The sequence below is a fragment of the Pollachius pollachius genome, assembly GCF_949987615.1.
Source record: "Pollachius pollachius genome assembly, chromosome: 3".
NCBI lineage: Eukaryota > Metazoa > Chordata > Actinopteri > Gadiformes > Gadidae > Pollachius > Pollachius pollachius.
This window is the reverse complement of record NC_136936.1, coordinates 18,480,818-18,494,846: the sequence shown is the minus strand read 5'-3', so window position 1 is coordinate 18,494,846 and position 14,029 is coordinate 18,480,818. Positions and strand designations below refer to the sequence as shown.

Here is a 14,029-nt window from a genome sequence, read left to right as displayed (position 1 = left end):
ATACACACTCTGACAGACCTAATGAAACACACGCATACACACACAAACACACACTCAAACAAACACACACACACACACACACACACACGCACAAACACACACACACACACAGTATATGGTTTAGTAGGCTGCACACGTCATACATGACTTGGGGGGTGGGGTAGGATAGGGGATGAGAGAAGGTAGTTGGCAGGATGGGTAATCCATCATTCTGTCACCCCTCTAGAATAATTATAGGTTGCCTTCTTCTCTCTGTCTGTATTTCTCTCAATCTCTATTTATATTTTGTCTTTACATTCTCTCCCTAAAGCCTTTATTTCAAATGTCCTTCTCTTGGCTCCTCTCCAATTCTCCCTGACACATTGCTATGTCAGGTGATCAATTTGCATGTGTGCTTTTGAGTGTGTGTGTGTGTGTGTGTGTGTGTGTGTGTGTGTGTGTGTGAGAGAGAGAGAGTATGTGCATGCATATATGTGTTTGTGTGTGCATGTGTACATTTGTGTGTGTGCATGCTTGTGCATGCATGTGAAAGCATGTATCTGAATGTGTGTGTGTGTGTGTGTGTGTGTCTGTGTGTGTGTGTGTGTGTGTGTGTGTGTGTGTGTGTGTGTGTGTGTGTGTGTGTGTGTGTGTGTGTGTGTGAAAGCGTATGTGTGTGTGTGTGTGTGTGTGTGTGTGTTTGTGTGTGTGTGTGCGTGAAAGGGGGGTGATGTTGGGGCAAGGCAGAAGGCAATGACCCAGATAATGAAGAATGAGAAGAATGAGCCGCCAGTCTCGATGTGCGTTACTCTCCCCCTGCTACCATCCCAACCACACCAGCCCACACCCCATCCCACAATTGTTTCCGTCTCCCTCCTCATCCACCTGCTACTGGTTGGAGAAAAGTCATGGTAGGTTCCAGGCGAAGGAGAAGGTCGAATCCATTAACCCTAATGTTGCTGAAGGTTAACCGTATGATCTTCAAGGGTTGTGAGGCAGGGAGTATCGTGCTAAAGGGAGAAAAGCAACAAACTCAAGATCAATAACCTACTGCAATGCCATTGCTCTTTTTTTAAATCATAATATTTTCCATATCCTTTTCAAGCCATGATTATCATTTTCTAAATGTGTAATCCTTAGAGGGGGTGGGATTGCAGGTTGTTTAATGTAATTAATATTAACATTATTTATAGACATCCTTTAGTTTCAAGACCAGACAAAAACAAGACATTAAAGGTATACGCTCTTTCTGAGCGGTCAAGCAGCCAGTCGACCCCCATGCATCTGACAGCTGGTACCCCACGCGCATGCGCCGGACGCCGGGTAAGCAACCCAGCAGCGTCTCTCGACAACCCCAGGATATTTGCACATTGTGTGTCCAAAATGTTGATTTTGTCCGAGGTTTTCTCGCCGAGGTGACCGTCACACCCACTACCACAGCTGGGATGGCGCTGGTCACTGTTCAGCGCTCACCCACACCGAGTACCACCTCCAGCCCCTGCGTGTCGGTGAGTATCACCGTCCAGGGCGGCTAGCTGGTCACAGGGCTAACCCCTTGTCCGCTAAAGTGTCCTCAAAGTCCATTGAAAACATTTCAGCGGGACCTATGGGTGTGTGTTATGTGTATGTGTATATCTATGTGTGCGTGTGTGTGTGTGTATGTCTGTGCGGCTATCCACTTTAATGTAAATAGAAGGGTTATAGATTAGGGTTGAGTGATCCTGGTGTTGTGTACTGGTTGAGTGAACTGTGTCAGCTAGCTTCCTGGTCCGTCTCAGCGAACAGCAAGGTCCAGTCACTGCAAGCGTGGTCCTCCTTATCATTTCTCCCAGATAGAGTTGACGTTGCTTAGGATCACCGCTTCACTTCTTTTAATCAGGGTTGTGTGTTTTAGCCATTAAACACGAATCTTGTATAGGGTAGTATACTACTACCTTCATGACTGTACCTAATTCCTGGATGCTACTTCTGCTGCTACACAATGGAGTGATTACCGGCTTAGATGGTAATATAATGTTTACTATATAAGCTTGGCTATGTTGGATGGAAAAAGAGAATCCCTTCATCCCTGTGTGTCCAATGAGTTGTGTGTGTTTCCAGACTCCCAGGGGCTAGGCTAGCATGTAGGAAAAGTGAAATACCACACCCTGAATAGGAATAGAGATAAATACAAAGCATTGGCGCAGATTGCAGATAGTTCCAGCAAAGATAGCCCATGCAGTAGAGGCCGGTGCCTGTCTGCCGCTCCACTCAACTGTAGAATAATGCATAGCTTAGCTTCCTTATCAGTGGTCTTCTTTGTATAAACATTTCAAAGATCTTAAAGCAACACACACACTTTCTAGGTGTTACATGGGACAGTGCATGCAGAGTGAAATGATCCATGGAGAACTCACACTGGTTGTATTCTTATTCAAAGTCTAAACTACAAGACTATAATAGTGAGGGTCTGAAACATGGCATCTATTACTCACAGACTATTAAGCAGCAACTTCATTGTAAAAAGTTAATAAGTCAGATTAATTTGTATTATAACATGTATATATAGTATAATCTCACCACACGTGTTCATCTTTGGACAATGGTCGGCCAGAGGTTAGCTACATATTTAAAACAACAAATCAATCATGGGTTTGATTTGAATCTACAGCTATTGTAGATGCTATTGCTCTTATCAGTTGCCATTGACACACACTCAATAGCTAAACCTGTTTGTGTTCAACAACAAATCTCCGGTTTCTGACACGAGAAGAGAAGTGTTCACAAGCCCACAACCACCATCATTAGCACTTTGTTTGGATAGCCCCAGCAGAAACCGCGTAGAAAGACGTTGGGCCTCTCTGTCTGAAAGGAGATCTTGGTGTCCATATCAAGCATCACCCGAGCCCAGCAGCTGCTTGTCATGAGACCCGTCCGGCCCTCGCTGTGCGATGTGAACCGGGGCCATGTGAGTACACACATAAGGAGCCTGGAGGTGCGGGTGGACCTTAGTGAAGATGTGTCTGGAGGGAGGGGCTCTGAGAACCAAGCCTGGGGAGAACCACAAGCATCAGCATCAGCAGCATGATGTCGACAACGCCACCACTATAACATATAGCTGCATGCTAGGGGGATTTCTCCATAGGATTAGGTTGGCTGTAGCTTTAGGTCAAGTGTGGAGCTCCTTTTTGAGCCCCATGGCCAATTAAATATGCAAGCATAAGCTTATCCAACCCTTCGATTAATTATGGACTACGGTTGCTTGTTCCTTGCTAAGTGGGGGAGAGCTGCCCCTACACCTGCGTGTAATGTAATCTGCCTAGCAGTACAACAAATGCCCTGTTCCCATTGGCTCTGAGGCAACTCCCTACAGATCCATGTGGTGTCGTTACCATGGACACCATCCTCTACCACCATTCTTTATTTTCTGTCAGTTTAATAAGAAATTGAAGGTGTTCAAATGGCCAGTTATCAATTTGCTTGCTCAATCGTGTCAGAGACAATCTGCATTTTGCAGAATAAACATTTCTGGGCGTGTGTGTGTGCGCGTCTTTGAGGGACAGGCTTTCTATTTGCCTTGCGTCACCGTCTTCTTCTCATCACTTACGCACTTGTATCTCCCCCAAGGTCAGTAGGCTGCAACACCATAATTCCTTGGATTTCCAATGCACGTCATCACCCACCCATCCGCCCAACAACCCACCCACCCACCCAGTGACAAGGCAGCCATCCAGTATACAGGCCTGCTTGTCTGCTTGCCTGCCTGCATTCCACCTGGGTCTAATCACATTTGTGGCAGCAGTTGAGTGCAGAATGCTTGAGAAGAGCTTCTGCTCTTTCCCTCTTACCCAGCCTACTGCCCCCTCTGACCTACTCCTCCTCATCACCTCCTCGATCAGACCCAGCCCCTGCAGCTTCACCATGGGACACTTAACGCTACACTCATAGGATTGGCTTATAGTTCCCTTCTGTATGTGTGTTAAAGGATTCTGTTGTGCTTATGTACATGCCATGGGCTTGGGAACTGAGAGAAAGTTCTCTTGAGTGTTGAAGGGAGGGATTAGTGAATCAGGCTGGGATTACGTGTGTGTGTGTGTGTGTGTGTGTGTGTGTGTGTGTGTGTGTGTGTGTGTCTGTGTGTGTGTGTGTGTGTGTGTGTGTGTGTGTGTGTGTGTGTGTGTGTGTGTGTGTGTGTGTGTCTGTGGTAGGGGATGATTGCATTTTGGGGAAGGAAACAACACAGTCCATTGCAGCTTTATCCATGCTCCTCTGGGCTTCTCTCATGCAGACGCAGACTTTAACTCAGTTCATGATGACATGCTGCCCGGTAACCACTTCAGAGTGCCAGAAGATCAGAAAATGATATGAACAGAAGGTTAATTGAGTCTCTGACTCTGCGTTTCATCGTAAAGGAGTACACTTCACTGTAGAAAACAGGATATTACACAAGCATTAAACAAATGCACCCAACCACGACAGCAGTTAGAGTAAATACAGATCAATCTCCAGTCTTTTTCCTTGTTGTCATTTATATTTCCAAATCCTGCTGATCTAGCTGTGGCTTCCTTCGTGACCCTAACAGAGGTTCTTCTGTGTGTTTTCCCCCACAGGAATCGGGGAGCGGAGAAGATGACCGTCGCTCCCAGCCTCGGAGGTGAGGCCTGTTTATTTATGTTACTCATTCAGTACAGGCATTTGATTCTCTATTATGATCCACTTGTTGTAAAGCGGCACAATGGCCACCAGGGGGAGTGTGACATCACTGTTCACAGTAAGAACCCTCTACAGACTTTGGGTTATGATTGTGATTTACATTTCTCAGCTTGTGGTTGTCCTATTCATGTTGCCATCTCTTCTCGTCTACGCATTCTGGTTATACTTTGCATTATATCAATCAACTGTTGGCAACAACAGCGCTCTGAGCCATTGGGTAACGTGTGTCTTTGTGTGGATATCACTAGAGATACTGTCCTTTTGTTTCCTTGTGCAGTGAACTATTAAGTGGTTCTGTTTTTATTTACATTGTAAAATGAACTACACATGGGGTGTGTGTGTTTATTATGTTCTAGTTTCACTTCCTCTTGGCTTCTCAGTTGTATTGAATACAGCCTGTGTTTGTACACAAACACACAAACGCCTTCTCCGATGTCAAAGTCTTCTCCGGTTATCTAGTTTGCTTTGTCTAATAATCACAAATACTCAAAACGATTTATAAATGTACATTTAATGATTTGGTGAACGGTATGTTTGTAACTGTGCATGGACTGTAGCTATAGTATTGGCAACTAACCAATGAAGTGCTTCAGGCCGGTGACGATGAAACGTATGTAATTAAAACATTTAAAAGTTGTTGAACAAGATGAACGTGGTTCAAGACACTGAGGAAGCTCAGAGACAATGTATCCTACCTGCTAAAAGGAATAGGTCATTTGCTGAGCAAAGTACAGGCTGACGCAACAGAACATGCTCAACAATTGACAAGTAGATGTACAGTTCACATGTTTTTGGGTATGTGTGTGTGCCTGAACTCATAAGTGAATCAAGAAATGCTTGATTGTGCATTTGTGGTTATTGAGTTGTTTTGTTCTTCTGACTCCAGTGTTGGTTCAGTCACAGTGTTGCTCTGGAGAACCGGGCCTGGGAATCAATCAAGAGTAGGATATCAAAGGCTACATCCCTTTTTCATCTTACCGCACTTTGAAAACGGATTTGTTCAACTAATCTAAACCTTTTGAAGTGAAATCTCAATGGTCAGGCTTTGTCAGGTTTTCTTTTTTTCGTTGCATTTGACGTCATTGTCATGACCTAAGAAATTGTATGGCATGGTTTGTAAATTATTATGAGTTCATTCAAAGGACAAGACCAGGAAAAGTCTATGTTTGTCTTATTTCGGGCATCCATTTCAATGCCTAGAAGCAGCATCCGGGTGTTAAGCCTGGCTATCTGAGCTCCCTACATCGACACGTTGTCCAGATACTCATTACAACCGATACATTTCCGCAAACATCAGCGGTAAGCAACGGTTAAATCATGTCAAGAGGTACAGCACGTTGTCAAGGGCTTGTTTACATCCTTTGCCTCGGCTCTCATTGAACACAGATGTTGTAGAAGAAAAAAAGAACATATTTGATTTGTTTGGCTTTGAACATTACATTGTGGGTTGTCAATCTGGGTGGGAAACAACCCTAATCCTAAGAATACTCGTAACTGATGAATGCTGATTGAAGCATATTATTGCTATGCCGAAACGTCATAAATTGTACTTGGGTTATTTTGTGGATGCTCATTTTAAACGTCCCACCCCATTAGAGCAGTTGGCACAGTAAAACGGTGAAACCAAAAGACCTAATTTTAGGAAAAACTAGCCAGCCTCGTAATATAAAGTGTGTTGGAAGAATAGCGGCCAGCCATAGAGCATCAGGAATGAGGCTTCCTGGCCCCCATCAGATGTCCCTGAATTGATACTCGGTGACTTCACCACCACCACCAAGCCTTTTACACACCCTGAATCGCACAAGACATGTGGACCCCATTATACTATGAAACTACAGCTGGTGAAGTCATACACATGTAGCCACACACACACACACACACACACACACACACACACACACACACACACACACACACACACACACACACACACACACACACACACACACACACACACACACACACACACACTCAATGTAGGGGGGGCATCCAAAGGCCACACAGCCTGACCCCCAGAGCATATTACATAACAGTTGAGGTCTTTTTTACCAGTGTGTACCACGCCCCACATATGGAATATGGAGGTATAGCTTCTCAGCCCGCTAGGCCTTCGTCCAGCTGCCAGGCGCGTTATAGGGGCTGCTCGTATGGAGGAAGGGAAACGCTGTTCAAGGGCCGACACACAAACACAATGCGTTTGCACATGTGTTCATTCTCTTAGTTTGTTTGTTTGTTTGGGGAAGGGGACTGTCCATTGTTTTGTTATTCCTTTTCTTTCAGTCACACCCAACCATACTCCAACACTTTCTTCGCCACATGCGCGCACAAACAAACGCACACGTATGCACATGAACGCACAGGCTGGCACACACAGTGCTGTTTGGGTGACTACGGGCCAGTTGACGCATCGGTCAAGTATAACGCTACTGCAGTGCAGTAAAGGAATCTCTGCGACACACCATTGCACCGAATGTTATAACAGAAGAGTCCCTCCATCCATGTCTACTGTTCAGCTGTTGTGGCGCCGGACATCAAGCGAACATCTGAATATTTCCATCTTAAAAAGCATTTAATTGGAGACGGGCAGCCACACACACTCATTCTTTAAAGTGCTTAAACGATTGTCTAATCACAGCACTAGCATTGTAGATAATGGTTTGATACTCTGATCTTCCTTATCAAGGCATAGGTTGAGAAGGGTCTAAGTAAGACATGCTTTACCTTTCCACTTGTACAAAAGTTGTGTAAAGGTAAGCCGTGGCAGGTCATTCTGGCTGTATAAATAGGGCAGACCACTAAATTTGTCAAAGCAGTGAGGTGGCTCAGACCCTATTTTGAAAAGGCCTCAACTCCTCTTCTTTGCTTAGATTCCCTCCATTGATTTAGTTTAGTTTCCATTGGACTGGGTTTGTGTGTGGGTGTGCAGGTAGCTCAGGTCTATGAAGGACCTGTATGGGTGAAACTTCTAAAGGAGTACGGATGAGCTGCAGCTGAAGAGCAGGAAGGGAGAGAGGGGAAATGTGGAGCTTTCCTCCCTCTCTGACCTTGTCTGTCCCATTGTCTTTCTGTCGCACATCATTTCCTTTCATACCAAATCCCAGGATGTTGCGGCTCTTGTGTTTGCTCGAGGATTACTGAAAGTTACTGTCAAAACTGCAACTGTAAGTTGAGCCCCTGACCTCTTTTGTCATTTGTAATTGGAAGAATACATTGGTAGACATTTGGGTGAAGTTTTATTTCTAAATAACTGACAACTCAAATCAGTTTGACATTTTAAAATGTCCACATGGTCATCCATATATAAAAACTTTGTCATTTGAAACAACGGCTAACCTAGTCCTGAATTATTTCAAGCAGTCAATTCACTATGTAGTTGGTACACAATTATACAGTATTCACGACATTTGGTCTTCTAAACCAAACCCTTTCTATCACCAGCTCGTTCACTGATAGAGCAGGTCTATTGATCCAGGACAGGTTTAAGGATATCGCATTTAAAGCTGCTAGAGGCAATTTTGAGAACACAGGCAGAGTAAGCTAGAGTTTGAAAGCATCAAACCAAAAAATAAATAACACGTCCCTTCAGGCTCCCTCCAAAGCCTTTCCCCCTAAACGCATGACTAGCTCGCTAGCTTTAGCTAAAGGTCTGCCTTGCCTCGTGGAAGACTCCATTCATGCGCAATGAGGGCATGGGCAGATTGCGCAGGTAGCCAGGTTTGTAGGTAGACAGACAGGTAGGCAATCCAATCATTTCATTCAGGCCGAATTAAATGATTGGACAAGCTCATTACAGGCCTGCTAAAGCCTCAGACACCATATTATTATTTATTTGGGTCGGAGCATTCAATTTTTTTTGTTTGCTCTCCGGATGTCAAATACATTGCCTACCCTAGCTTTGAGATAAAGTTGTGAGTGAAGCTGAGAGCAAACCAAAACCAAACATGTTGGGACATGCTTCCCTTTCATTGAGACTTGAGACACCGGCTTCCTCTCTTCGTCCACCTGCTGGGTTAGGCTTATTTAATCCCAATCACATCAAATGTTGATGTCTCAACTAAATTAACCTTTCAAAAATGTATTGAAGCAAATATAAGTTGAGCCAGAAAGACGGTTTTGGCCAAATATGTTTTGTGAGGGAACAGATTCTGTAAATTTCTCAATACGTTGGGCAACCAGCCTGTCTTATCTGTGGAAATAAAGGCCTCCTTGTTCTCCCAAGGCTAAGTGTCCATATCACATCCATGAAGAGTGATGAGCAAACATCTGTGTGTGTGTGTGTGTGTGTGTGTGTGTGTGTGTGTGTGTGTGTGTGTGTGTGTGTGTGTGTGTGTGTGTGTGTGTGTGTGTGTGTGTGTGTGTGTGTGTGTGTGAGAATAGTATCATCCGTGTGTGTGTGTGTGAGAGAGAGAGAACATTTCGGACCCAGCTATTTCATAAACATTTATTTATATAACGCCTGTGAGTGTTCACATTTGGTAATTCCAACAGGCTACATCGATCCTGCTTGATTTCCTTGTTATCAAAGCACATTATTTGTGGAGTTAATGAACTAATCTGTGTAGTCTCTGTAGGTTTGGTCAGCCTTACATTCATGCATGTTGAGGCAGAAACAGGCTCCATTGAACCCTATTGAGGCCATTCGTTTTACATTGTGTTATCTAATGTTTTACTGAATCTATGTGGCATTGCTGTGTGTGGTCTGCCCTATAAGTCAAATTAGGCCTGTAGCCTAATGACAAGTGCGTAATGGATGTATTAATGGTCTCTGTTCTCTCATGAGTTGTATTGAGTCATGATCGGTTAACTAATTAGTTGTGGAAAAAAGTCTTTCCATCACATGAGTGCAGACCGTTTTTCATCATATTTTTGAGTCGTGACCCCTACACATTCAAACTTCAATATTATCACAAACCACAACATTGCATTCTCTTAGTACTACCGTATCAGGACATTCCTCCTATGTAGTTTCGGTCCTGACTATAGCCGAGCACTGTATGGTAAACAGCTGGCCCCCTGCCCTGGTCTTGGAAACAGTCTGCTGATGGGGCTCGCTAAGTGGGGTAAAACACACACACACACTATCACACGGCACATGGCATCCTGGATGGACATGTCTGCTCCTTGTAACTCATAGTCATCACTGCAGTCAGCATGAGGAGTGAGGGGAGGAAAGGGTAGACTTATGCAACCCCTCTGAGGAAGCACACAAACAAACAGCAGCTCTCTACTGTGATCCAGCCCCCAGATACTCAGAAAGAAGAGTTACCAAACTGACCACCGCAACAGAGACACATGACTGCAGCAGGTGTGTAGACAGACAGACAGACAGACAGACAGACAGACAGACAGACAGACAGACAGACAGACAGACAGACAGACAGACAGACAGACAGACAGACAGACAGACAGACAGAGCTTCTGTAAAAAAAAAAAAAGAAACATCCTAGCTATAGGACAAGTCTGTGATTTAGGCAAGGTACTATATTTCATAACAATCCTCAGGACAAAATACTATATAATTTATTTGACCAATTTTATTCTGAAGACATCACGGACACTTTCGATTACTCTGATGTCTTAACTCCTTCCTGTGGGGTCTAGTTGTTATGCTGCTAGTCCATGTCTAGAAAGACATTTGAAAGTTGAGTGGAGGAAGTGCTGTGTTCTTTCAGATAACCCCCCTAGAATCACACACACACACACACACACACACACACACACACACACACACACACACACACACACACACACACACACACACACACACACACACACACACACACACACACACACACACACAGTGCTAAGGATACAGGTTTTGATTTTAGGTCTGTCCGCTGTCGGAGGTCTTATACTCCGACTTCAGCTGAATGATTTCCCAGGCTCACCAGGACCTGGACTGGTGCTTGTTATTATAGCCAGGGAGAAAGAGTGTGGTCGGAAGAGAAGGAAAACTGGGTTTGGGTCGGGGTGTCACTCTGCACTTGGGGTGAGGACAAGTTCACCCCGGGGTGTGAAGGAAGCCATGCTGTTGTGTGTCTTTGTTTACTGTTTGCCCGGCCAAAAATAAGCTGATACCCATGCTAATATAAAATGGAAACATTTGGAAATGGACATTTTTAATATGACTACTACTACTATGACTTAAGATCTTAAGATCTTAAGATTCCCGTCACAGAACACGTAACAGCCCCACAGAGTATTTAATAGCAGGAATGTGTTATACAGTTTATAAGTGAAAAAAACCTTGCTCCTTCATTACTGCAAACAAAATGTTCGACATAGGCCCAGCATTCAAAACAACTCCAAGCGTAAGCTTTCATGTTCCTTGCCCGTGCTTCATTGCTCTTTGACTTTAACTGATGCAGTCCTTGTATCGTCCATAAATCAGCCAGCAACAACCGATCGAAACCAAATAAATGCGTCAGTATTCAAATAGTAATCCATGCACGGAGGCTAGCTGACCGCAGGCCCTAGCGATTAAAAACACACCCCAACAGTACAAACACACAAAAACACACTGACACGGCACCCTTTGCAGCACAAAGGTAGGCAGAGTTTGGTCAACACTGCCGAGTTGTCTGGCCAGAGATTTATTATACACTCACTATGGCCCTGCCAGACTGTATATTGCGCAAACACATACCTTCACCTCCCACACACATTAGAGCCACATGCTAATCAGCCTAACGAGTGGGCCTTACAGGTGTGTTGGGGGGGGGGGGGGGGGGGCTGCCAGCTGTTGACCACAACATAGAGTGGTGGCTGGTGGGGATGCTTTTAGTTGTTGTTGTCTAGAATCTATGCTTTCCGATCAGGTGATAGCCAGCCAACAGGTGAAGCTTCCAGCTTGGTTCTCGTGTGCGATACACCAGGAGTCAAAGCCGTAGGCTGCAGTACTGTCTGGACGCCAGCCTAATCTGAAAAGCCCCAATAGTAAAGGCCAAGTCTCCTTTTGTCCTGTCCCTTTATGTAACAACACCACAGTGTTCCCGGGAGAGAGAGTGAGCGAGTGTGGAGGACAGGGGGAGTGGAGACTCCAGTGTTATTTTTTTAAATTTTGAATTAAACCCGTGGCCCATCTGGGTTTAATTCACTCTCATCATTCAAAAGCAAACACATTTATAGACCATTCATCTAAAAAGACGCTAGCACATTTCTCTAGCACAGTTTCAGCTCTTCCACTGTTTTCATCGCATGGACCCTGCTAGTTATCAATACAATGAAATGTGTCCTCTGTCAATAGACATGATGACATTATCTTTATCTCTGCCTTATAAACTGAATTCCAACTTTCAAGATTGTAGCCAATTACTTTTAAAGGAAGTCAAGAGGCTTTGTTTTTGTTTTGCTCTCTGGTGATGGGGTCGATGGTAAAGCAGGACGGTGACGCTCGTCGCCCCTCCCTCTCCTCCCTCCCTCTCGGTCCCCCATTCGCGGAGCACATGTCTGCCCTCAGCTCCTCCCCTGTGAAAGACTTTCAGCCAAACCGCTCTCTACAGACAGTTATCCATCACACTGGATATAGCACACTTCATTGTCTTTTATTAACGAATGTATTTTGGCGTTAAACGCACATTTAGATTTTAGATGGCATTTCTTTAGCCATAATAGTTGAACAGCTGTCGCGTTCAGTGTGTCGTTACAGCGGGGACATGTGGTCAGACAACATAACGTTACACCTGCCGCCTCAACACGTTTACTGAACGCTTTCAAATGTCCGACTCCTGCAATGGGGTTTAACGCGAGCGCCGGAGTGAAGTGATAGTCGAGTTGTGGACCAGCATTTGTCCTGTTCGGCCGTCCTCCGGTGCGCCTCTTCTAAAAACGCCATGACTCTCGGCACGACTTCCAGCACCGGCTCCGACGGGGGCTTCTGCTCGTGCTGCGGAGCCAAGATTGTGCCATACTTTAACCATGACGCCGTGGGGTCCCAAAACCAGATCAACCAACTGTAAGTCCAATTAGGCTGAACATTGTATATAGTTACCCATGGGGGTTGACGCAAGTTTCAATGTTACGACTTTACTGTACTCGACGTGTTGTGGAATACTTCTATTCTTTTTAAAGTGAGGTTCTCCGGCGTTTACTTGAGCGAACTTTTAATGAGTCTACATGCCCTCCTTGAAGACAGTGCCGCTGCTGCGTAATAGGGGTGTGACCCATTACTGTCTCGCTAGTTCCTCGCACACGTTTACAGGCTACTCAGATATCCATACGAGTGAGCATCGTTCCCTCCGCTTGACCATGCACGGACCTTCCCATATGCCTGCCCTTGCATGATTTATTTCCTTGTTTTGGTGGTCAGATTGATGAGAAAATAAAAACAGGACGCTTTTATGGATTTTGTTCAGTCCCATTTAGATGCCAAAACTTTGGCCATCTCATTTAAGGCTGGCCATGGGAAACTTATCCAGTCTGGACCTAGTAGTTGAAAGAGTCATCTCGTCACATATCCATGTTAACTATTGTTGGAGCCAAATATATAGTTTGCAGTTCGTAAGATGATTGCCTAATGGTTTATTGTAAGAAATGTTCTGAATTCGTCCCTAATTTAAACTTTTTAGGTCGCACACATTTGTTTATAGGGCAATTGAGATTTAAGTGTTGGAGAAGGTTATTGTTGTTCTTGTTACTCTGGTATTTTTGACCCTAGCCAAGGTAACCCTAGCCTAGTTATTGCATAGACTTTTAAGAAAGTTGCTCAATACAGGTTAAGGGGAAGCTTTAATAGCACGCAATGTAATTAAAGGCACATGTTGCTGGTGCTCTGCCATCAAATGCGGGAAGGATTGTACTTCCTTGTTTTCAACAGCTCATGCTGTTTAGTTGGAGCTTGGGTGCTTTTGTTCATCCTACGCGGCCTGCCATGCAGTCCTGATCAACACAGTGAGAGCCACGGTTGTAGAAGCGTGATGCAGGACGTTGGTTTCCTTCCCTTCTGCTGGTCTTCATTTGGTGTTAGCCATGTGTTTTAAAGGCAAGTATGGGCCAGAATACCAACGGGAATCGTAACGCGTAACCATTGTTTTGGGCCTTGGGTAAATTACAGGGCCGCTGAGTCTTTCAGTGGAGATAAGCACTACCTGGTGCATTGTTATTTTGCTTATTATTATACACACATGCTCCTTCCGGTGTGTGTGTGCGCGTGTGCGTGTGTGCGTGCGCCTAGTGGGGGATAGAAAAATAAGAATGGCATTCATAATGGATTGCTGAACGACCGAACTAAGTGTGTTTGCGCACAAGCAATATATTGTGGCTGATTCCTTGTTGCCACATTTGTGCAAGTAAGCTATATACAGTAGAAGTCCCTTTGGCTGTATACCCATCAAAGTGTGTGTGTCTTGTGCACGCAAAT

At 44.7% G+C, this 14,029-nt stretch overlaps 1 protein-coding gene across 2 annotated transcripts in view; it reads left to right on the top strand.

Moving 5' to 3' along the window:
• The first annotated feature begins 1,310 nt into the window (after window positions 1–1,310).
• ssh2a (slingshot protein phosphatase 2a) overlaps window positions 1,311–14,029 on the top strand; it is a 31,290-nt gene continuing 18,571 nt past the window's right edge. The window contains exons 1-2 of one of the 2 annotated variants that reach the window (XM_079733227.1): window positions 1,311–1,487; window positions 4,569–4,612. In XM_079733227.1, coding sequence (XP_079589353.1) covers window positions 1,425–1,487; window positions 4,569–4,612 — 107 coding nt within the window. In that variant the 5' untranslated portion in view covers window positions 1,311–1,424. Of the gene's footprint in view, window positions 1,488–4,568; window positions 4,613–12,196; window positions 12,626–14,029 lie in introns of those variants that run through there. The other variant, XM_079733226.1, reaches the window with a different exon arrangement.